Source organism: Limanda limanda, chromosome 2 (assembly GCF_963576545.1).
Source record: "Limanda limanda chromosome 2, fLimLim1.1, whole genome shotgun sequence".
Taxonomy (NCBI): domain Eukaryota; kingdom Metazoa; phylum Chordata; class Actinopteri; order Pleuronectiformes; family Pleuronectidae; genus Limanda; species Limanda limanda.
In genome coordinates this window covers 29,428,872-29,454,866 of record NC_083637.1, presented here as the reverse complement: position 1 = coordinate 29,454,866, position 25,995 = coordinate 29,428,872, and the positions used below count along the sequence as shown (strand labels likewise).

Below are 25,995 nucleotides of genomic sequence, written 5' to 3'. Positions count from 1 at the left end.
ATTTCAGCAGGGACCAGTGTCCCCCTGGATCCGCCCCTGGCTGTGAGATCAAAGATCAAAGGTTTTACAAATGACGTAGAGCTTAACATAGTAAAAGCAGGAGGTTAATTTCCGCCGTCAGTTTCTATCACAGGCCTGTCCCAGTAGAAGAAGTGTTCTGCGCGCTGCTGCCGCTAGATGGCGACAGCTGGGAAGTAGTTCACGCGTGTGTTCCTCCAACAGCAAAACAATGAGAGCGATCGTGCAGAGGGTTACCAAGGCGACTGTGACAGGTAACATGCTTTTCTCCAGCTCCATGAAAGTGTCATGCTAATGTTAGTTAGCCGAGGCTAACAGCTTTCATTAAGAAAGCCCGCTGGCGCTGCACGTCAGCTGCGGCTAGCGGCGTTAGCATTAGCACTCGAGCTAAGTGAGACGTGGGCCACAGAGACAGTCAGACTCAGGAGTGTCTGTGAGAGACCAGAGTCCAGACAGGAAACAGGCTCCATCACTGCACCAACAAGTGTCCTCTGTGTGTCAGGTGGTCTCACTGCTGCTTCGTGTCATTCATCCATTCAGCTCTTCATTCCCTCTGTGTGTGTTTTCCTGCAGTGGGAGAGGAGCAGGTCAGCTCGATAGGCCGAGGACTCTGTGTCCTGCTGGGTGTGTCTGTGGAGGACACCCAGAAGGATGCTGACTACATGTGAGTGTGTGTGGGACCAGCACCCTGACTGGATCACTGCTGGGTTCAAAGGGTGGTACCAGTGTGGCAGGGAGGTTCCAGTTGTGGAGTTTCATTCACTCATCCACAGTACTCATGTTATGCAACTTTATATTTATTCTTCACACTATGGCAGAAGGAAACACATTAGCCCTAATTGACTCATTTCTAAAGGCTCCTGTAGTTAGATTGCAAATTAAGATGGCACAGGGAAACCTATAAAGACCATTCATTGTCATACAGCATATATACTAGTATATCAAATTGTTAGAATTAACTCAATATTAACAGGACACAACATAACATTGCTGCAGCCATGATAATGCATCAGGAATAATATTAAAAACTGAAATTAATGCACATTTCATATACAGTGGGTTGGATAACACAGTTTATGCACGTTTCACAAATGAAAATTTATTGAATCTGAAGACTGAGTACAAGTACAACATGCCACTTAAAATGCATTTAAAAACCATTCAATATTCATCATTAGCAGCTTAGGACCTTATTATAAATATTCACAAGTGAATTAAATGATTACAACTTTGACAAACAATAAAGGTAACTTAATTGTTAATACTGTTTAAGGCAATATAAATAATATACAAATTTACACTTTCTGTATGTTCAGCAGTTAAAGTAAACAGTACATTGCAAATCCACTGGGGCCCCAAGTTCCCTGACAGTTTTGATAAGATTGATCAGAGTCGTTCTTAATGTCTCATAATAGACAGAGTGGAGGATTCACTGCAGCTCACACTCCTTCCTCTCATTCTGCTCATGTTGTCAGAGTACGCAAGATCCTGAACCTGCGGCTGTTTGAAGATGAGAACGGCCGACCATGGCGCAATAGCGTCATGGACCGGGACTTTGAGGTGCTGTGTGTGAGCCAGTTCACTCTGCAGTGTATACTGAAGGGCAACAAGCCAGACTTCCACTCAGCCATGCCTGCAGAGCTGGCCCAGCCCTTCTACAACAGCATCCTGGAGAACATGAGGAGCACCTACAAGCCAGAGCTCATCAAGGGTGAGTAGATACTTTTACAGTCCTTCAGCCATGCGTTCCTGCTGCTGTTTGACCTTATACCAGAGGTCTTCAACAGGGGGTCCGAGACCCCTAGGGGGTCCGCGGAGGTACTGCAGGGGGGTCGCTAAATCTTTGGTTGATCAGACAAGAATCTGTGAATTACTTTAATAGCTCAGTGTTGTATGCAAGATTTACAGTAAAATATTTCACTCTTTGTTTCATTGCAGCAATTTGCTAAAATCAAAAAAGTTCATTTTATTTCTCATCAATGAACACTCAGCACCCCATCTTGACAGAAAAAAACAGAAATGTAGAAATGTTTGCAAATTTATTAAAAAAGAAAAACTGAATTATCACATGGTCATAAGTATTCAGACCCTTTGCTGTGACACTCATATTTAACTCACATGCTGTCCATTTCTTCTGATCCTCCTTGAGATGGTTCTACTCCTTCATTGGAGTCCAGCTGTGTTTAATTAAACTGATTGGACTTGATTAGGAAAGGCACACACCTGTCTATATAAGACCTTACAGCTCACAGTGCATGTCAGAGCAAATGAGAATCATGAGGTCGAAGGAACTGCCCAAGGAGCTCAGAGACAGAATTGTGTCAAGACACAGATCTGGCCAAGGTTACAAAATAATTTTTTTGCAGCATTCAAAGTTCCTAAGAGTACAGTGGCCTCCATAATCCTTAAATGGAAGAAGTTTGGGACGACCAGAACTCTTCCTAGACCTGGCCGTCCAGCCAAACTGAGCAATCGTGAGAGAAGAGCCTTGGTGAGAGAGGTAAAGAAGAACCCAAAGATCACTGTGGCTGAGCTCCAGAGATGGAGTAGGGAGATGGGAGAAAGTTCCACAGTCAACTATCACTGCAGCCCTCCACCAGTAAGGGCTTTATGCCAGAGTGGCCCTACAGAAGCCTCTCCTCAGTGCAAGATATATGAAAGCCTGCATAGAGTTTGCCAAAAAACACATGAAGGACTCCCAGACTATGAGAAATAATATTCTCTGGTCTGATGAGACGAGATTGAACTTGTTGGCGTTAATTCTAAGCGGTATGTGTGGAGAAAACCAGGCACTGCTCATCACCTGCCCAATACAATCTCAACAGTGAAACATGGTGGTGGCAGCATCATGCTATGGGGGTGTTTTTCAGCTGCAGGGACAGGATGACTGGTTGCAATTGAAGGAAAGATGAATGCGGCCAAGTACAGAGATATCCTGGAAGAAAACCTCTTCCAGAGTGCTCTGGACCTTAGACTGGGCCGGTTCACCTTCCAACAAGGCAATGACCCTAAACAGACTGGCCCAGCCAGAGCCCTGACCTAAACCCAATTGAGCATCTCTGGAGAGGCCTGAAAGTGGGTGTCCACCAACGTTCACCATCCAACATGAAGGAACTGGAGAGGATCTGCAAGGAAGAATGGCAGATAATCCCCAAATACAGGTGTGAAAAACTTGTTGCATCATTCCCAAGAAGACTCATGGCTGTACTAGCTCAAAAGGGGGCTTCTACTCAATACTGAGCAAAGGGTCTGAATACTTATGACCATGCAAAAAATTCTACATTTCTGTTTTTTTCTGTCAAGATGGGCTGCTGAGTGTACATTGATGAGAAATAAAATGAACTTTTTTGATTTTAGCAAATGGCTGCAATGAAACAGAGTGAAAAATTTAAAGGGGTCTGAATACTTTCCGTACCCACTGTATGTTTATAAATGGCAGTGGCATGGCCAGCCTGTACCTTGCACATGTTTAAATTAAAAACATGAATATATGAACACGTGTAATATTTGAATAGCTTACATGGATTCAAGTTTTCCGTCGCTATGACGGATTTCCGTCAACTCCGCTCGCATAAGGCGTAAAAAGCCGAGTATAAATCGGCCTTCCGGAGTCTCATTTCCGGTTTTATACCCGGAAACTGCGGAAACCACGGAAGATTTAGAAGAACGAATATAGACCAAAATAGAAGAGCACTTGGCAGAAAAGATCCGAAACTATAAACACTAGTATAACCCGTCACTGACCGGCGGATTTGTTCGCCAGAAAAAGGCTCTGAGGAGCCGCCGTGGCGATGTATATAAACGTATGCCACACACGAAGAAGAGCCGACTTCAACAAAAAACATTACTCCGGCTAGTGGTCTGGCGGTGAATTGCGTTGCAACACGCGCCACTGTAGGGGAACTATTAGGGATGAGCGAGTACAGCATTATCTGTATCTGTATCTGTTAACCATATGAATTATCCGTATCCGTATCCGTACTCGGAGTGGGCGGGGCCTAACCCAGAAGTGGGTGTGATTTAACCCGGAAGTGGGCTGGTTCAACTGAAATTTTTTTATGATTTTTTTATTTTTATTTTTTTTAAATGTATTTCCACACCAGGTGTGTGTGTGTGTGTGTGTGTGTGTGTGTGTGTGTGTGTGTGTGTGTGTGTGTGTGTGTGTGTCTGTGTGTGTGTGTGTGTGTGTGTGTGTGTGTGTGTGTGTGTGTGTGTGTGTGTGTGTGTGTGTGTGTGTGTGTGTGTGTGTGTGTGTGTGTGTGTGTGTGTGAGATGCGAGGGACGTTCGCTGTCTCCCGGAGAGATGAGCACTCTGTGTTTTTGGTGTGGAAAGACGTGAATTGTATTCGTTCGCAAGTCATACAGACTGGTTTTGTTATTTTCACTTTACACTAACACTTAAAGTTTAGTGCAGTGTAATTGTTTGCCGTGATAATTAAATGCCAGTGTGATAATAAATGACAATTTCAAACCATACAAACTGTCATGTTGTACTGTATTTAATAGAGGTTTACTTTACTGTAAAGTAGGTGTGAATGTAAAGTGAAAATAACGGGGCCAGTCATTGTGACTTGTGGACGGATGTGGTTCGCGTCTTTCTGTGCTGGAAACACGGAGTGTTCATTTCTCCGGGAGACAGTGAACGTCCCTCGCATCTCCAGCGCTCCTCTACTGAGCCATTGCAGGTCTCGTGAAACATTTTCCAAAGACTCGTACCCGAAGACCCAGTCGGGAAATGAACGAATCATTTCTGCTTCCTTGACTGAGCCTATGGGACAGTCCCGATGCGCAGTGAACCTGAGTGACTGAGAGACAGAGAGCTGTTCTGTGAGTGAGTGAGCAGAGCCGTGTGTGACGGGAGGAGAGCTGTGACGCTGTGTGAGGATTTTCATTCAGTCCGAGCACAGATAATGACTCCGATTACTCGTATAATAATCGTACTCGGCAAAAGTGCTTTATCCGTACCGGATACTCGTTTCAGCCGAGTATCCGGCTCATCTCTAGGAACTATAAACCAAAACGAGTCAGTAGAAGCTGCGTGCGTGCGTGCGTGTGTAAAAAACGACTATAAATCGGCCTTAAAAATGAGATCGATGCAGATCCGAAGAGAAAAAAAAATAGGGGGGGGGGGGGTGTAACACTGATATGATTTGCAATAACTTCACCAATCAGCTGTGATTTTTTTAACCTTTTGTTTGTGAACCATGCCTAGCGTCTTTCTCATGTTTGAATGGATAAGTTGACGCGGCATTTTAAAAAAAGATCCATGCGTTGGCATATAATTGTTCTTGAAAGCATTGTGGAAATAAATGCTTGCTCTGACAACTTGTGCAGACGTTTTGTCATTTATAGCCCATTAACACGAATGGTGAAGTCTTTCAAAAAAATATTGGTTTTATGCCCTAGCTTTAAACTAGTAAGTGATAATGGACCACGTGAAGTTCAAATATCGAGGCGGTAAGCAGCCACGACCCAAAGTGAGTGGCGATTTTTTTTTTCAGTCAGATGATTTTTTTTTGCTTTAATCCCTGAGCTTAGTATTGAATGCACAATATCAGGGGAGTGATGTTTATACATGGCACAATTTTATACAATATACGCTCCTGATCAAAATCTTAAGACCAGTTAAAAAATTGCATGAATTTGCATTTTGCACTGTTGGATCTTAGGAAGGTTCTAAGTAGAGCTTCAAAATGCAAAAAGAAGAAATGGGAACAAGAGACCAAAAGTTGTGAGCAGGCAATTTATTGAAAACAACAATTTAACTCAAATAGGCTGTTCATCAGCTGATCAAAAGTTTAAGACCACAGCCTTTAAAAGCCAAAATCTGTGCAAAAATTTGGATTCCATGTCATTTCCTGTCAAGTAATCACACTGTGAAGATCTCTTGATGGCAAAGGCAAAAAAGTGGTAGGATTGTTGAACTGCATAAACAAGGCCTCTCACAACGTGCCATCGCTGCTGAGGTTGGACGCAGTAAGACAGTCATTTTGCATTTCTTAAAAGATCCTCAGGGTTATAGAACAAAAAAATCAAGTGGTAGACCAAAAAAAATCTCACCGGCGCTGAGCCGGGGGATCCGAATGGCTGTCCGTCAAGACACGGGACGATCCTCGTCCTAAATTAAGGCCATTACTGGTGCTGACTGCAGCCCAATAACCATCAGACGGCATCTGCGAAGGAAGGGCTTCAAAAACAAGAAACGTCTTCAAAGGCCACGTCTCCTTTAACGCCACAAAATTGCCCGTTTAGACTTTGCAAGGGAGCACCAAAGATGGGACATTCAAAGGTGGAAGAAAGTTTTATTCTCTGACAAGAAAAAATGTAACCTTAATGGTCCTGATGGCTTCCAACGTTACTGGCATGACAAGGAGATGCCACCTGAGATGTTTTCTACGCGGCACAGTGGAGGGGGCGCCATCATGATCTGGGGTGCTTTTTCCTTCAATGGAACAATGGAGCTCCAGGTTGTGCAGGGGCGTCAAACAGCAGCTGGCTATGTGGAGATGTTGCAGCGGGCATCCCTTATGACTGAGGGCCCTCGTCTGTGTGGTAACGACTGGGTTTTTCAGCAGGACAACGCTCCAATTCACAATGCCCGTCTGACCAAGACTTTTTTTCCAGGAGAATAACATCACTCTTTTGGACCATCCTGCGTGTTCCCCTGATCTTAATCCAATTGAGAACATTTGGGGATGGATGGCAAGGGAAGTTTACAAAAATGGACTTCAGTTCCAGACAGTGGATGCCCTTCGTGAAGCCATCTTCACCACTTGGCGCAACATTCGCACTAGCCTTTTGGAAACACTTGCATCAAGCATGCCAAAACGAATTTTTGAAGTGATCAACAATAATGGTGGAGCTACTCATTACTGAGTCAGTTTTTGACACTTTAATTTCTGTTTTAGGAGGTTTTTGGTTGTTTTTGAGCTGTGGTCTTAAACTTTTGATCAGCTGATGAACAGCCTACTTCAGTTAAATTGTTGTTTTCAATAAATTGCCTGCTCACAACTTTTGGGCTCTTGTTCCCATTTCTTCTTTTTTCATTTTGAAACTCTATTTAGAACCTTCCTAAGATTCAACAGTGCAAAATGCAAATTGATGCAATTTTTTAACTGGTCTTAAGATTTTGATCAGGAGTGTATATAGTAGGTAGCCTGACGTTGTCATACTCATTATTCTAGTCAGAATATGAGTCTGAGACCGCTCCATTGGGCTGTGATTATGGGGCGTGTTTCAACGGAACCAGGAAACAAAATGCCTCTTCGCTCAATTGGATAGACCTACAACCAATCAGAGCAACGTAGTATGTGACGTATGTCAAGCGACGCATAGTTGTTGTCAGTTGTCTGTTTCACGAGTTTGTTCACTCTATAAATAAATCAATGGAAATGCTGCAAATGCCGCTCGTATCTCCACCGGAGGCAAAGCCCCCAGGAAGCAGCCGGTGACCAGGGCTGCTCGTGAGAGCCCCGGCCGCCGGCGGCGTGAAGAAGCCTCACCGCTACCGGGACCCGGACCTTCCCGGTCCCGGGACCGAGGCTCTGACAGAGATCCGTCGCTACCAGAAATCTACGGAGCTGCTGATCCGCCAGCTGCGCTGCAGAGCTCCGCTGTCATGGCTCTGCAGGAGATCAGCGAGGAGAAACGGCAGCTAATCGTTTTTTTCAAGCATTCACTTCCTTGTTGCTCCAACATTAACAGCGTCCCAACTTGTGTGTTTTTTGTCTCATATGTGCTGAGGAGCGTAGCCCCCCCCCTCCCACTCTCTTTTTATTTACATGACTGCTTGTGTGGCTGCAGCATCGGGGCCAGCTGATAAATTAAACTTTTTATGAATCCCGTAGGAGGACGGCAAAAACATCTGTTCGATCTACAAATGCCTTGATCGCGTTCCTCTGTTCCTCTTTCAAAATGAATGCGCTGTCGATGTCTCTGAAACAGACTCGATGGCAGCATCGACACATCTCAGCTCATAGATATAAACACTATATATGTCTAAATATGTCTCAGCTCTGCAGGCAGCGCTCTCTGGTGACGTGGTTGATTACGTCACTGTAGATCATCTGTCAATCATCGTATAAAGCCCGCCCTGACGATCTGATTGGTCCGTACAGCTTCTGTACGAGCATAGTTTCTCCCCAACGGAGCGACTCCAGACCGAACTTCCCGAACAACAAATGTTGTGGGCGGGGCTAAGTTCGTCTGGCACCCAGGCTATATAGTAGGGGGTCCCTGCTCCATCTCTCTACCTGTTTGGGGGTCCTTGGCCTGAAAAACGTTGAAGACCCCTGCCTTATACCATGCAGTTTTAAAAGTAGATTACCTCTTTTATTTTGAATTAACTGAATATCTTCCATAAATTGTCATACACTGATGGAATAATCTGAAGGTCGTCTGTCATTTTTACAGATTTGACTCACAACCCTATCTCTTACCACATATAGACCCGCTTCAGACCTGGTATTAACATTCGTCCAGCACTATCTTCAAGTCTGACCCCAATGTATTCTCAGTGAGTTCTGAGATCTGATCCCTCAAACCACATCTGGATGTGGTCTGGGACCCATGTGGCATCATTCTTTTCACTGCATGAACAAAAATGTGTCCTGGTGCCACATATGAAAGACCACGCACTCAGCTGACGTCTCTGGCTTTAAGCTTCTCAGTGTCAATATGTCGATTCGTTCAAGAACTACACCGCATAGTGGTGATCAATGGTGATTAAGATGCTGAACCCTCAATAGCCCCCCATAGAATAACAAAGTGCTGCAAGTAGATGCACTGTATGAATGTGTGTGAGAATGGGTGAATGTGAAACTGTACTGTAAAGCGCTTTGAGTGGTCTTCATCAGACTAGAAAAGCGCTATATAAATACAAATCCATTTACCATTTACCATCAATACTTTTCTTAAATTAATAAAACTTTCTTCATAGCTGCAATCATTCATTCATTCAGTCCCTCCTGACTCTTCTTGCTGTCTTTCTCTGTCTACACACAGACAGACATTCACACACACAAAAAACTCAGTCATTGGACACATCTGTAAACTCAGACTGTGTAAAAACAACATAATTAAAATCTCCCCGAACAAAAATGTTCTTGAGCCTGTCTACTTGTGCTCAGATGTCTCAGGACGGATGTTAATACCTGGTCTGAACAGGACCATAGAACAATAAGAGTCACAGCGGGCAGCTGTGCTCCTGATGCGGGAGGAGCACAGGCTGAGGGCTTTCCTCCCGGTGCAGTGAGTGAGTTTTTTATATTCTAATTGTAAATGCCAAAATAAGTAAAATTGCATTACATATATTTGCCTGTTCAGATACAAAGGCCACAGTGCATTAGTGCTCTCCACCCTCACTGTGAAAAACAACTTATATCTGCTAAGTCTGGTGAGAACATGAAGAGTGGCAACACAGTCAGTGATCTTTGTCTCATGTTCTTATGCAGATATAATCTGTTAATTTGATCTGTATATTATTGATGTTGTGATCAAGTAAAAATGCTATTAAATAGACTGACTTATTATCATTAATAAAAGACAATCAAAGTGATTGGCAGATTATGATAGAAAATCCTGACCAGGACAATTATAATAATTATAATAAAAATATGAATTTGATTTGTAAAGCATTTTTCAAAACACGTAAAATTTAAAAAAAAAACAACTTCGAAAATAAGACCTAAATAAAACAGTGGAAGATCAAATTATCTAAAACAGATATGGAAAAAGACTATATTCACTAAAAATGCCTTCCTGTACACATATACCATCACGTACAGACACACACATGCGTACATACATACATGTATATATATATATATATGTGTGTGTGTGTGAGTGTACATATATATGAAATCATTGACAGCAATAGTTTATATCGTCATGTTAAAAACAGTAAGAACTTAAAGAGTCTTTGTGAAAAGTGTAACAAAAAGCGTTAGTGCCGAGTCCCAGGAGGTTGCAGTCAGGACAACACAGTGACAAGACTCTGGGATGTTCACAGCTAATTAAAAGTTAAATGTTGAGGGTCACCATTACCACTCACTTATAAGTTTGGACCAGAGCCCTTTTCCCCCTGCTATTTAATTTTCTCTGGTCCCACCTCAGTGTGGCGTTATGGCAGTTAAGGGGTAGGGAGGGGTGGATTATCTGTGCTTTGATGCAATGGCGGTGACAGTGAACTGGGTCAGCCCACTGGGGAGCAGGTGTGGCGAACGCCGTGTCCCAGCAAGGGTGGCATAAGGTTTCCTAATTAGTCCCGCACCCCACCAGAAGAGAAATGTGATTATGCAGCAGTTTTCCGCTGCGGCCCGTGCCTTCATTGTGCTGATGTTGTCATTATTCTTGTGGAGCCAGTGAAGGAAAAGAGAATATTAAAGTTGAAACCTCTCCTCGTAAAGAACCTTCATCTTTTGTCCCCAATGTCTCCAGACTCCATGTTATCCTACGTCTTCATGAAGCATCGTCAGCCAATAAATGCTCTGCCTTTTACTGCTTGTTAATTTCAGGTTCGGCACAATTTAGGTTATGCTTATCTCTACTAAACTGTGACAGTGATACTTATATATAGTATGAAACATGGCTTTATGTGATCTCGTTCAGTGTTGATTTTCTCTGCTCATTCTTTATGACTTGTTAATTCTCTTTGTGTGTGGTTTGTTTTTAATTTTGTGTTTCTAGACGGGCAGTTTGGAGCCTACATGCAGGTCAACATACAAAATGATGGACCTGTTACCATTGAACTGAATTCACCTGCTGGTCCCAAGGACGCCAAACTGGTAGGTTGATAAAGGAGAAGTTTTAAGTTGTTTGATAGGTAAAAAAATCCTAACTGAAAGTCAAGCTCTTTCTTTGGTCTTTTCACCATAAGTCACTGAGTTATTGAGATGGCTCAGTTGCCTGGTGTGGTTTAAACCTCAGAGAAAAAAACTAGGAAATAGAACTTTTCATTAGGTTTTTTTTAAAGGTACCTTTTAATGACAGATTTTAAAGCCAATATTTGAAATAAGTTTTTGGTTTTCATTTATTCTGCAACTGCACTAAAAGAAAAACAACTTTAAAACGTGCACAAAAAGTCATTCCTCTTTTAAGAGCAGTCGTATTATTTCTATTTTGAACCACTAGATGGTGATATCTGCTTTTCGGTTGAGTGCAGTCACCTGCAACATGGATTGTCCAAATATGTCTGTTTTACAATTTATATTTATTTTCCATCTTTGAGGCCAGTACTGATATTTAAAAGTTTAAAAATCTAACACAAACACACAGCACCAAACACCTTTTTAATAAGAATTGCATTTTATTGTTGGAAAATTAAGCCCCGACATAACATTACATTTTAAAGTGGCTATAGATAAGCTTCTACTTTCTTGCTTTGCTGGCTCAAGAATAATGACGACACAATGATCTCTAATTTCTCTTTTGAAATACATCCTTCACGTCTCACTGCTGCCTTTAATTACATCCTGACATCAGTCAATTAATCAATACTGATGTATTTGTGATGGTATAAGATAGGCTATTATTATGTGATGATGTATTGGACAGTTCTGCATTTGGTTAGTGTACATCTGTGAATTTCCCTGAACACATTTCACTTTATTAAGCTTAAGGTGTTTGGGTTGAAAATGAAAAGGTTATTAATTTCTCTCCAACTGTGGACGGTGGTACTCTGTACTGTCAAAGTAATACTTAGCAGGAGCGCATGCTGTCTCCTGGTTGTACACTATAGAAAAAGCATTAAACCACCTCAAGCTAAATAAGGATGGTGAATTACTTCAGTTATATTTGGATATTCAGACAAAAAAGAACTTAGAACACCCAGTGAGCAACAATCACGTCCTTGCCAAGATCAACGTCTGCCATTGTCACCTCTTCCATAGCCTTGTGGAGCGGGACTGATTCACTGTGTCCTCGCTCAGTCAACCCCGTGGCAACACTGCCATCCTCCCAGTTGCGTTAGTCAAGTGTACCATGGTGTGGGTGCCAATGCATGTGCATGTGCATGTGTTTGTGTGCACGAGTGCTGTGTGGAGTGCTACAGATGATTGGCAAAGGCCTACATGAGGAGGCTCTGTGGAGCTTGTTGTGGCCACTTTAATTTCACCCTCTGTCATACCTGTCCCTTAGGGAGGAGACCTGCTCTCTGCAAGCTCTTCCTGTTCTCTCTTCACTGTGATATACTGCACTGTGCATCTCATACATCAAGGGTCCAACCCCTGTTCAAATGGAAAAATGAAACGAAGTTTAATAAATCATCTGCAGTAAATGCCGAAAGGTGCTCGACAGCTCGACGGGTCTCCACGTGCTCCATTCCTTTAGGGAAAAGGTGAAAAGGTTCTGTGATTGGCAGATCACCTTAATATGGCGTCTTAGGTTCTGACAACTTATGATTAACAGGGAGAATCAAACCTCCGGGTTTTTAAGTATAACAGCCAACTTATTCCCAGAAGTCAGCCTCTTGAGGAACATTAGGAAAGTGAAGTTCAAATCAAGTGTCTGATCAGATTTGTGAATATAAGATTAATGTGATTGTCAGGAATGAACTTTTCATTGAAAATAACAAGATAATGATTATGTTTGATGATTTTGTTGAACAGTTCATGATACAGGGATGGTTTTTTTTTACATCTTTCTGCTTCATTAGGAAAGAGAACACACTTTCAGACCAGCTCTTCATTATGTTAATGTTTTAGAACTTCTATGTCTCATTTTGGACTGAATGAGCAAACAAGACACTTGACACATGCTTGTGGCTCTGTGAGGCTGCACTTTGGCACAATGATACCTAACAAGTGGCCATACTCAATGTGTTAATTCTAACATGTTATTTCCCCCTTTATTCAAGAGTGTAGTGTTTCAATTTGAGAGCTCAAACTGCGCTTGCATTCAGATTTCCTGCGCTTCAGCTCCAGGTCTTCTCTTCGCACTCACACTGTTTCTGTGCCTGTGTAAAATGTCTGCTCTTGGATTTCTCCTCTGCTTTTGGTTTTTATGCCTCTGCTCCGGTGACAGCCACTAGCTGGAGGCATTATGTTTTCGGGTTGTCTGTCGGTCTGTACTTTTCGTCCTTCTGTTCGTCCACTCGTCAGTCCGTCTGAGAATGCCTTAGGGAATGTCATCAAGTTTGGTACAAACAGTCACTTGGACTCAAAGATGAACTGATTGATTTTGGTGCCTGGAGGTCAAATGTCAAGGTCACAGTTACCTTATCTTTTTACCAGTTGTCTCTTTGACTCAAAGATAAGGCAGAGGTATACAACCGTGGTGCGGTAATTCTAGTTTTCTACTGCGTTTGGATTTTGTCTGTCAAAATTCCTCAACCAATAGACATCCAGATGTGGAAAAGACAAATGAAATTGTCTCACCCTTGTTGTGGATTCATTAGCTTTACTCCTTTGAGAGTAACTCTCAAAGAAGTTACTTAAGAACAGAAGGAAAAAAATACCAGAGCAGGGGAGAAATCAAGTGCGCACAGGCGCAAGCGTGAGTATAAGAAGAGAGCTGAAGTTCAAGTACAAGCGCACAGTTTGAGCACAAGCAGAGCAAATCTTATCACAAACAGGGACTATTTGAGTGCAAGCTCATGGTTTTGAGCGAAAGCATCACAAAATATGAACGTGAAATCACGTCTGCTCTCAAACTGAAACACCATGCTCTTGAATAAAGATATGGAAGATTAGCTTGTTATCATGCTTAAGTCTTCAAGTGATTATTAACATAAAGCTGGGACTAATGGCAATGCTAATGGTTTGAAGGAACCAAATAAAAATGTAAATTGTCAGTAGACTTCACCTCACTGTACAAAGAATGTATCATTGATTGTACCAGTAGAAATATTGGTATTCTATTGGTTTTGATCACCATACCCAGACAAAATATTATAATAACATAACATTTTACAATGAAAATAAAGTAATACATTTTTTTTTTTTTTTTTAAAAGAATAAAATCCACATATCGTCCACACTGATTTTAAGTCATTCCTACTTTTTATTATCATGGATTCACAGTAGCTGTGAAATCTTAAGTGAAAAACATATTTTTCATGTTTTGGGTATAAAAAGTAAATTGCTTATGAGCCTAACTGTTATTAATTCTCTCCAGATCAAACCTAACACAATGTTTCTTGCTCTGAATCAATTAATATAACAAGGCCCTGGTAGCAGACATTTTGACTTACCATAGTGCAAAAATCACTGATTGAACCAATAACATTAATGGTGGCTCCATTCCAGCAATTAATATAAAAAGCTGCAGTGATTTATATTGTTTAAGCTCTGTTTTTACCCCTGTAATGACTCTGTGCCTCAAGTTTGGGAACCGCCGCATTCATCGGACATCTGTGTCTTTAGTGAGGTTCATTGTGGCGATTGAATATATATTTGCGAGACCGTGTTGTGTTTATTGGGTTGTAAATAAAACCAAACCACAATAATGGTTAGTTGCAGCCATAGATATCTCTCTGTAAAAAACACCAGTTATGGCTTTCAGTAGCAGTGAAAGTACAGATAATAAGGTAACTAATGTGAAACTGTCCTTCTCAGTAACAGGGGCGAGTCTCTCAGCCACTTATTCCAGCTATTTGAAAAAAGTTCATACATCCATCTTTCTGAATCAATTCTTGATATGTCCGTCGAACCCAGCCAACTTCCTTTTGCTTTGGCGTCGGTCCGGCTTTGGCTGCTCTCCCTTTTCGGGGCTTGGCTCGCTTGCCAAAAGTGAGGGATATTAAGCAGTCCTCAGAATTTTAATCTTGTCTATTTGGGATGTTTTGCTGTGGGGACGGAGCAGCCAAAGCCAAGGCTGAACATGAGGGATAAAAGGCCAGCCAATAGGCAAAGCTTGGCACAGGGGGGGGATGAAGCAACGGCCAAGAGACACTGTTCCTTTCTTTCCATGAATCAGGGATTTGGTCCACTGCAGGGTCAAGCAGCAGGCAGACAATGGTGTTATCCAGAGGAATGAAACCCATTCAGTTTGGATGTGCTCTCTGTGGATACTCATCTGCATTTTTCTGTTTGTTCACCTGACTGTTTGTGCATTTTCTTTTTTGCGATCTGGGCTGAAACCAAACACACACAGAAATTATGTAATGTTTGACCATGTTAGGTCAAGATTTGATTAGGTCGTAAATCAGAGTTTGGGTTTAAGAGTTTCTAGTGATGATTGCATCGTGGCAAAGAAAGACTGGAGTTTGTTTTCTCCTGTGTCCATTATGTGTTCAGATGTTGAACGTTTGTGTTTTCTGTGCAACAGATACAACAGCATGTTAATGGGTTCAAGTGGGAATAACAAAGAATTTTTTTGTGCTCTTTGAATAATGTTATGTCTTATGCAGTGCTTTGGATTTTTAACATGACATTCAGTTCATAAATATTTCCTTAGCAGCCATAAAAGTTTTAGCACCTGTGTTTACAGGCCTATTTTGGATGACGGGCAGCATACCCACTTCTTCATTACTGTTGTGGTGTTTCATGAGCCGTGAAGAATACAATGAGAAAAGGAGGAGGAGCGGGTTTGATGGGAGTAGTGACTATCGGCCCTGAGTGGCATTGTGAAGGGCTATTTTGGAGCGTGTGAGAGGCACTGCATGCAGTCACAACAAGAGAGTCATTGAAGTGATCATATGACGACCCGGAATAGCTCCAAATGAGCAGAGATTGGAAGTGGCTGTGTATTCACGAAGTCTGGTCAGATGTGGTGTGTTTCTCTGTGGTGCTGACGTGTTCTCATTCTCATGCATGTTGGGACCTTTGGGTGAAAGCTGAACACACTGCAAAGATCATGATGTGCAAGTCATGATGCAGTGTGTTTGTGCTGAGCAGCCACAGATTGAGGAGGGTTTTAATATATTTAACGAGGGAAAGAAAACGCAGACTGGCACACGAGTCAAAGTGTGGATAGTGGACCTAAGCTAGATTAGATGGTGGACAGGGCGCGGAGAGAAATTTAAGTTTGGGTTCAGCTAGGTTTGTTCACAGAGGCAGACTTTTGCATGTGAGCTTACAGTATAAAAAACAATGCCTTTTCACAACCCATGTGCACCTTTTCAAGTGCTTTACAAGGTGCACATGTGTAATCAGGGTAAACAGTAAAAGCTGTAACCATGGTAACAACAACTGCGTGACATACACCATCTTATGTGCTTCAGCTAACATTAAACATATCAGGCTGTGGTTTGGTGTCGACATTAAAACAGAATGACTGTCAGGTTGGAGTTGGTCGTTGTACTCTCTCAAACTCAGCTCCGGTTCAGACAGAAGTGTGAGAGTCTCACGCAACAAACCCCTTGAAAAGTCTTAAATATTTTTCTACAACATTAAATAGTCAAGATGAAACAGGCAACAATTTAAGATTGTAATGCAGTGGTTCTTAACCTTATTGGAGGTACTGAACCCTGCAAGCTTCATCAGTGCATTCCCCGAACCCTTCGTAATTGGAACAATGAAATATGATTTCTTCAAAACATAGGTATATAATTTGTTAGTGCACAAAATGAACCATGCATCAGTTTCACACAAAATCAATGTGTTCAAAGAACAAAACCAACCATAAAAACCAACAAAAACATAACTCAATGACTATTTACTGCAAATCAATGTGACTTTTGCTGTTGCCTTTCAGATACAAGTTCAGGAATGCCTTGGCAAGTGCCACTTTCATATCATTTTTGCAACAAAGTCTGTTCCTTTTCTTAATTTTCATGTCTACTATCGAAAAGGATTGCTCTCACAAATACGTTGTAACAAACAGTGTGAGTATCTCAAGGGCAATAAGGTATGGTACGATTTGGTGACACCAAAACGTTGAGAGCGTTGTTGTTCTGAAGAGTTGCTGTTGAAGCTGGCTCTGCTGAATGACGTACAATCACAACAGCCACAAGTCGACTACTGAGCGCACCAAGCAGCACAGATATCAAAGATAAGCAATGTGGCGTGATCAGCTGCAACAAGCTTTATCACTGCGGAGCGTGACGTCACGAGTAATACGAGTAGCCTGAATTTATTTTGTGTAACACATTTTTACTAAGCAACAAAATGTTTGCAATCTGACACGGCGAAGAAAAATTGTGTGTTACCAAATTGTGGGCAGCCAATTTTTTGACGGCCGACAAAAACGGCCAGACATTGCTAGTGTGAACCGGGCTATACTGTGTTTGTTTTGACCCCTGCCGAACCCCTGAGAGTGACTCACCGAACCCCTGGGGTTCGATCGAACCCAGGTTAAGAACCACTGTTGTAAGGTAACGTTTTCTTAGGTTCTATTGAGAGTTCACTTTTAAAACCCATTTACATGGAAGTTTGTGACATCCAGAGAAAAAGACAAACACACACATCTCTTCACAAAATATAACAAAAAAAGTAAGGATTTGGGTTTGTGGCTAAACTTTACTAATAGAAACAAGCAAATTGAGAAAATAGGTACCAGGCGCATATATATTGGGAAACTATTCTACTACACACATTGGCAGGAAAAGGTAGAATTTAAGATGTTCATTTTCACCATAGTGGCAGAAACATAATATGTGATGGCTCTATCCACTCTCCACAGTTAAGATATACTAAAGGGCAGAAAATAGTTAAATATGACATAAATTTCAAATGAAGCATCAGAAAGATTTATTATTTTAGTTGAGCTACAATGTTAATGAGCAGAATATATATATCTAAATATCAGCTCACCGCTCATGCCACAGCTGGATGCATCAAGTTCAGGCATGTGTATGTGAATAAGCAAGAGGGAAGTAACTCCTTTTCTCCCTCTGGAGGCACATAAATATTGTTAAGGGCAATTTTATGGAAGAATCGAAGCTTTTGTATCTATTATTCATGACGTGTCTCATAGATGACTGCTAACTGTGCGTCATCTCTTTTGACATGATAATAATGTACATGTAAAGAATTTATTTATGACCCAAGCTTTCCTGTTCTTTGTGTTTACCTCAGCTGTCAAAGCAGGAGAAGCAGCAGCAGAGGAAAGAGAAGACGCGCTCCAAAGGCCCCTCAGAGTCAGGCAGGGACAAGAGCGCCCTACGTTCCCGACAGGACCCGAATGCCAGTAGTGGAGCAGAGGGTGACGTGTCCTCAGAGAGGGAGCCCTAGGTGAGCAGGCTGAGGGAGACAAGGACACACACACAAACACATGCAGCCACTTCCAGCACACATTTGTACACTCCACCAGACTGCAGGTCCCTAAAGTATCACAAGTGTCTTTAATTATGTAAACCTGAGGTTTCTCTGAAAGAGAGCAAATAGAAACTGAATCGGTCTTACCTTTACCTTTATTTGTTATAAAAAACAGTTACTATCAATAATTATATGTCACCTGCATATATACAAGCACATTTGCACCTATATATACTCAGACATGTAAGAATCCAAAGTAGGAAACCAAAACACACACACACACACATAATAGTGTAATAAGGAATAGAAGATATTAAGACTGTGAAAGAATAACTAAATTGGCTTAGAAATATTGTGAAAAATCTTAAATATCAGTGAGTCATGTAATAAACTTCTCAAATCCTTTTCATATACTTCATACAGAAAGATATAAATACATATTGTAAAAGTATGTCATTTTTGTAAGTAAAGAAGAAAAATGGAGAGGAAATGATATTTCATGACAAGACAGCACTGAGCTAATCAAGCAAATTTATTTTGTATTGTAAAAATTATGTTTTTCTGTGTATGTTCAAATTTGATTACTCATGAATGCAGTATCTTAAAATAATTTAAATTAGGATAAATTAAAGTGTAATGCACTGCAAGAGGTCACCATTGATTAGTTAATTGTGTAATTTTTCTAGGATAGAAAGATCGCATTGTTTGTTGGCAACAAAACGGATAGAGTTTGTCATGAATTAATATTCCTGAGAACTTAATGTTGAGATTAATGAGTTATTAATTATGTTGGATGATTTGTAAGGAAAGCTAGAGGAATGTTTGAATTGTTTCAGCATTTCTGCTTCACTGAGAGAAAACGATATACTTTCAGACTGGCTCTTCATGATGTACATTTTATTGGAAATGTAATGTTCTCTCACTTGGGTCTGAATATTGTCTCAAGACACTTTCCCATAGAAGTAACAGTAGCAGTCTCTACAGGTGAGACCTTATATCTGTTGCTCTTGCAGCACAGCTCAAGTTGGAGTTCTGTAACACTGAAGACAAGAAATAAAATATATACATTTTTAGCAAGCTGTAATAAATGTATTGCTTTCTTTTTGATATTTCCTTCTTTTGATATAAAGTAACATATCAATAAAGTTCAGGTTAGCAGTATTCAAAGCTGCATTAATTGATCTTTCGCCCTTTGTCAGTGTGACAAGATAAAAAAATTACATCGTCATATTGTTACCTTATCAAGGAGCTGCAACTAATGTGTTTTTTAACATTTGCATGTATACATCTAGTAGACACAGAGTGATGTCATTCCTTTGTACTGTGTCTGTCCCCCTATTGACCATATGTACTATATTCACACTGTTTCTCTCCACCACCTGCTGAAGGATATATGTGGCTCTTTATCTGCCAAATGCTCCTTAACTTTCACCAACAAGTTGCTAACATTATCCGTCTGTTGTTTGGTGCTGGTTACTTAAAATACAGGTGGTGTATCAAAGCAAAGAACAGCTGCCTGCTAGAAATGAGCCTGATGAGAGCAATGAAAATGAACCGAGTCAAAGCCAAAGCAGGGGCATTCTCTTTCTAGAGCTAAGTAGAAATGGAGAGTCAGGATGTTAATGGGGGATCATCACTAAGAGCAACACCTTTTACATTGCAAATAATAATTACTTTGATTGTTAATATAAAAATATTGACTAGTGCAGCCTTAAAAAAGTGAGCAAAATAGTGGACATTTTCTCAAGTGAGATCACTCACTTTTCAGGACTAAAGATGAATACATTTTCAATTACTGTTTGAACAATACCCTGCATAATGCCTTCTATACCACACGTGAGCATACATAAATTGAATAACATGCCCAAAATAATGGTAAGTTTAATATTTCGTGAAATTTTCCACTGGTCCTTCCTGTGTACCAAGTGCTAAATATCACGTGACTCTATCACTATCTTGGAGTCTTGTCATGTTTTTAAATGAATAACATTTTAAAACTGATTAAGATCTGTGTTTTAAAGCCCAGAGGCCTGTATAAGATAAATAAAGCTAATGATTCTACAGATACTACGTATTAAAATGGCTTTTCCATAACTTTATACAGTATCTACTGTTCTTGATTTACTTCTAACCACCATTTATATATGTAAATAGTCATAGCATAATGTATTTCAAATAATCCTGTATAACCCTGAGCAGTTGAGAGACAATGTTCAGATAGTTTACAGCTGTGACTCTTTGCAAGAGATTGCAGTTCTTTTATTTTCCTTTGCACTATCAACAAATACAGTTGCTCCCAAAAATATGTATATCCCATTTATTACACTGTTGCATTGTTGCAGTGCAATTTACAGTGATAGGCAGCTACCGTCCCCTCACCATCTCTGTTTTCCACATCTTCTTTTCCTGACTGAGCCTGCTCTCTTTGTAATTGTTGACATTGCGGTGAAATACGGCAATGCTCATGAGAGACAGACTGGTTTGTTTCTCATTCTGTGGCTCACATTGCGGGGATGAGGAAGGGGATTGGAAGAGGAGGAGGAGGAGGAGGGGTTTAAGGTTGCTCTTATTTGCCTTCAGTATTTGTTTACTAGTGCAAAAAGAGTGGCGTTCTGGGAGAATAGAGACGGGGAGGCATTGAGTCAGCTCCCTCCGTGTCCCTTCTGCTCTCCCTGCTGAGGCTGCTGCTGCTGCTGCTGCTGCTGCTGCTGCTGCTGCTGCTGCTGCTGCTGCTGCTGCTGCTGCTGCTGCTGCTGCTGCTCCTGTGGCACAGCTCGTCTCCCTGTGTGAACTCTCTCACAGACACGCACGTAAGCGGACACGCCGTCAAACTGGCACTGGAACTGCAAAGCCACGCTTTCTGCTCCTCTCTTCTCACAGATATGTAGTCGGTTACATAGAAATACGTATGATACCATTACCATTTTTGTTTTCTTATGTACAGCCTTGTCTGTTCTCTAACGATACACACACACACACTTTCCCATGTAGGCCCTTGTAAGCCTGTAGTCCTATCCCAAACTCTCTTACAGCAGGGGGCCCTGCGATGTAATCCCCTAGTGCATGTTGGGTAAATATGTGCCCCAAGACATGGAAGCTTCTGGACCTGGTTATGTAAGATGTCTCTGTCTGACAGAGAGCCAGAGCAAAGGGTAAGATGGGAGAAAGAGGGAGGAAATGAGAAAGAAGGAGAAGCCGAACGAAAATGTCTGATAAGTCAGGAGACTTGTGTAGTTTTTCATCTGGGGGTGTGCAGCAGGGGAGTGCACACGCAGCACTCCTGGAAACGTATGCGCTGTGTTGGGAGGAGAGGTGGACGAGGGGAATTTGGATGTTAGAGAGATGTCAGACATGGGGCCTGCTTGCTTGGCTTTGTCACTGCATATTTTAAAAAGGGAATTTGTGTTCCTGTGGTTTGCTTGGCATGACTTAAACATGAGCAGTTTGCGCTTTTCCTCTGAATTAGTAATTTGTGACACTCGACTCCTCCATTATCTCTCCTGGTCTTCCTTCCTTCCCGTCTGCACTGTTCTAATTTTGACAGTTTACAAGAAGGTCTCTGCTGTCAGCAATTTTCACCCCACATTGAAAAATCCTTTTTAATTGTTTGCAAGTCTACCACCTATTCCAGACCTGTCAGGGATTGATTTAGACAGTAGATGTAACTTTATTTTACAATTTCTATATGGCTTCTTACACAGCGTTGTGCCTTTTAATTCACCTGACATCTAATGTTAATATGGGGGTTAAAGTGATCAGCTCGTCTGTCCTTAATCTGAAAACCATACAAATTGTATGATTCAGGTAACTATTCAACATCAGATGATCTGCTCTGGAGAAATAGAGCAGATTATCTGCAGTGGAGTCTCAGAATTTCGGACCCAGATGGGGGTCAGTATAAGGGCAGTGTTTCTTTGAAGCTGCACTAATCTACATTTTTCATTTTTAGAATTGCATCTAATGACTGTTAATATGAAGGATGAACCTGACGAGAGCAACCTCTGCAGTGTCCCTCAGCGGCATGGAGGACATGAGTCAGCTCATTATTTTGTGGCTAACACTATTGCTCACATAAACAGAAAAATATAAGCAAAGGAAATAATCAACCTAAGTTAACATTATTCAAAAACTCAATCCAAGCTATAAAAATGTTGCTTGAATCTGATGATCCACTTAATGTGTAAATAGCCATTTGTTTTTTTGAAATCATGTTTTGGCCCTGAAAACTTCCTTAAGGGTTATATACTACTATGTAGATTCAAGTGCTGATAGCATTGCCCTCAAGTGGCCCAACAGTCCATTAAAGTCTCACCGCTTTAAAGTGAGAGGGTGTTCCTTTTGAAAAAACATAATTCCTGAAGCTTTATTACCGTGTGCACAGGAAGAGCCGGGCAAACGGGGTCGTTTTCACTGCCTTGTGTATGTTTGGGACAGAACATTGTTGGATTTGCAAAAAACTTGGTGGTAATATTACTTGGGAGTGGATCTCCACTTCAAATACTTTTTGAGCTGAAATAGATGTTCTATCATATTTCAGTAAATCACAATCTCAAGCATGTATTGAACACACAATTAGTTCCTGTCATATGATGTTAAATAAGTAAAATCATGTAGAAGTCATGATGTCAGGAAATAATATGCATAGATCACACATGCCGTTTTTTAAGACATTATCTTCAGCTATTTCAGGTCAACCAATCATTTATAATCATATGATGTCATCTTATGACATCATATGACATCATACTGTTTCAGTATAAAAAAGTGAACACTTCCTGAGCCATGCATTTATTTTCAAATATTACCCCTTACTTACAGTTGCTACTGTCAACTGGTTTATTCTATATATTCTATATATTTTCTATCAGCTAAATGATATGTTTGTATTTCTGTTCAACTATATGGAGTAAATTGTGGCTGCCATTCAGAAAAGTAATTTGTCCAAGATATTATTGATTAATAACACGAAAATCAAGAGCCAGAGACCAAAATGACTCTTCTGTTTTCTCTCATTGCAGTTATCGTACCGGGGACATGACGGTGAACCCAGTTTCCACAGGATGGCCTTAATCCTCAGTGACTTACACCTGATTGTGGACCGTCCTGCTTCCGCTTTGGAAATCAGCAGAATTCTTTTGACCTGTAACAGAACATCGTCCCCTCGCTTGTGTCCTTGGTCTCTCGTCTTGGGGATCAGATAAGGCCGGCTAGGTGTAAACACAGGAACAAAGAGGATGTGAGAGATAGAACAAGGGTTCATAGGGAGAGAACATGGTTGATATGGGATGGAACAGACCTCAACAGCTTTCTGTGCTCTCCTTCTGTCTCTTTCCTTCTGCTTTTCAGTCCACATTTCTTTGTCTATCTGTCTTTCTCTGTCCATCTTTCTCCTCAGACTCTTCCTACTTGTCTCACTCTCAGCCGGCTGTCCCCAACTAATCTCTTCTTAGGGATATGTCACTGACCCTGAAGCATAGCTCGGCTCCAAGTCCTTGGCTTAGAGTACGTCAAAAGGTCATTAGGACAGTGATAATGTAACAGCCTTGCCATATTGATTAAAGGATTGACTGGCATAGCTTCATGTGTAAAATCAATTTTAAAAGGTTATTGTACCTGTATTAACAGACAATGTTTTAAGGTCCAACGGAAACGGCTCCTGCACATGTTGGCTCTGTAAACTACATGCTGTGTTCTGTCTTTTGAGAGAAACATCTGTGGCTAAACAGGACAAATGTTTTATTGGTAGACACATAGACTGTATATATAAATGGACAATGTCTTCTCTTGGTACCACTAGAAGCCATAATATCCTGGATATGAACATTGCGCTCTAATGCCGATGGCGTCATCTGAAGCCAGGTGGAGTTGCGGTATTGAAGTCCTGCCTATACACACGCTCAACCAATCACAACATGTTAGACCCCGCTATTGTAGCATTAAAGAACAGATAAAAAGTTTTTAACTTAATTGCTTAAAATGACAGAAACCATCTTACGGAAAATTGTATTTGACATGTACTCCCATCACTAACATGGAGGAGGCAGGGGTAATGACCTATACTGCAGCCAGCCACCAGGGGGCGATCGAGGAACTTTGGCTTCACTTTTTGGGTAGCGGTCATGTCTTCAATCTTTATATACAGACTATGGTTAGACACAGCACAACATGCAAAAAGCTTGCAACACCAACCCACATTAGCTTTCTTACTAATGTCTCCTTCTCGTCCTTCAAGCATGGGCACATGTCTTTTTGGTTTACCTTACCTTGCTTAGTTAGTTAATCGCCAGGACAGTGCACTGCTAAAATTAATTTGCAGGCTAGTAAGATGGCCAAATAGCTTACAAACTAACAGCAGACATCAGCATCAGATAAGTTAGACACTATCGGGTGTGTCCTCGCTTGTTGAAGACAGTAACTAGGCCAAATTTGTTTACCGGGGTTGTTTGTACACTGGCTCAGCTGTCAGTCAACCCTGCACATCCAGAAAACCAAAAGCTAAATGAGAATTTTTTTCATCCCCTTATAGAATAAAAATATATATAGGCCATACATTATTAATTGTTGACTGCAAAAGCTATACTACAAATCACTAATTGGGATTTCAGTTAATGTTATCTGTGTGTCACCACTCAGGAAATTATGGTTTTGACTGCAGGGAGGGACAGGGTCAGGTCAAGCAACTGAGTGACTGTGAGTGAGTTTGTTTCGATCACTTGATTCTACCTGTGGAGAGGAGCCAGCCGTGCTTAACATTCAGTGTGACTGGGCAGACACACAAACACATCATCCAGTGTTTACTACTGTAATGTTTGTGCTAGTTATGCTGTCCTGCTGTCACTCGACAGATCTGAATGTACCTTTTTTTATTTTATAAAGACATCAATAGACAAAACCTGGCTTATGTTTCATTTGTGGTTTTCCACTGCTTGTTCTGCTGGTTTGGTGTGATGCGAAAAGCAAAGATGCTTGTCCTTGTTTCTCATTTCAGCATCACCACCTGGATCGTCTCACTGTCCCAACTTTTTTTTTTCTAGTGCAAGCTATTCCTAGCCTACCATACCCCCTCTCTCTCTCCACTGGTGCTGATCTGATGTTTCTCCAGGTTGTGAAGAGCAGAAGGAAAGTGAGAGGAGCTGCTGCAGCCTGGACTATCTCTCTGGGAGAGATGACATGACCCAAATATGTCTGCTTGCTAACCAGCCTCAGTACAAAGCTTCTTTAACAGAACTACAGCTCTACTCTGCAGTGAAAGCATTGTGATCCTAATGCCAAGCAGGTTTTACTACAAAAGCAGGGAGTCTTATGTGTCTGAGACCACTGCAGTAGATCAAAGCTGTAATGGGGTGTGAACAGGGAGTGTTGTGTGGGGCAGATGTTCAGGGTCAGTCTATCTATGGAATCACCTGTGAATGTCAAACCAATATGGTGGTTTGTGTGTCTTTGTGGGACACCCTGTGCTGCAGGGCAGGGCAGGGCAGTGGGAGTGGGCGCGGTGTAAGTCGGACATGGGAAAGTGGGTTAAATTCCAGGCATTCTCATACATCTGAAGCCCCGTTGTTTCTGGTCTTCTTCTCAACTACTTATCTTACATCTTGTGTGTGTATGCAAGTCCTTTGCCAAGCCCACTGGCTATGGAAAAACAATTTAACTGGATTTAATTTGTTGCCCCCCCCCCCCCCTCTCCTCCTTCCTCTCTGCTCCTTCCCCTCACTTTTTTTCTTTTGTGTGCCTCTGAGAGGTTGGGAATTCATCTTGTTTAGTAACTCTTTGCCCAGTCCGTGCTTGCTTTGCAAGTTGTATGAGCCTGGTTCCACGGCAGCTTTAAGGCCTCCAGTCACGTGTG

At 41.4% G+C, this 25,995-nt stretch overlaps 1 protein-coding gene across 1 annotated transcript; it reads left to right on the top strand.

Annotated features, from left to right (window-relative positions):
- Positions 1-200: 200 nt before the first annotated feature.
- Positions 201-25,044, top strand: dtd1 (D-aminoacyl-tRNA deacylase 1). Its single transcript, XM_061089296.1, has 6 exons — positions 201-272; positions 592-682; positions 1,494-1,729; positions 10,705-10,802; positions 17,973-18,128; positions 23,171-25,044. The coding sequence occupies exons 1-5, from the start codon at positions 230-232 to the stop codon at positions 18,126-18,128; spliced, it is 624 nt and encodes a 207-aa protein (XP_060945279.1). The 5' UTR covers positions 201-229; the 3' UTR covers positions 23,171-25,044.
- Positions 25,045-25,995: the final 951 nt, after the last annotated feature.

Bases quoted from the DNA above. Each gene is read 5' to 3' on its own strand.
- dtd1 (XM_061089296.1), top strand. From the start codon at position 230: ATGAGAGCGATCGTGCAGAGGGTTACCAAGGCGACTGTGACAG. The intron at 273-591 runs GTAACATGCTTT...GTTTTCCTGCAG, and splicing joins TACCAAGGCGACTGTGACAG to TGGGAGAGGAGCAGGTCAGC. The intron at 683-1,493 runs GTGAGTGTGTGT...TCATGTTGTCAG, and splicing joins CAGAAGGATGCTGACTACAT to AGTACGCAAGATCCTGAACC.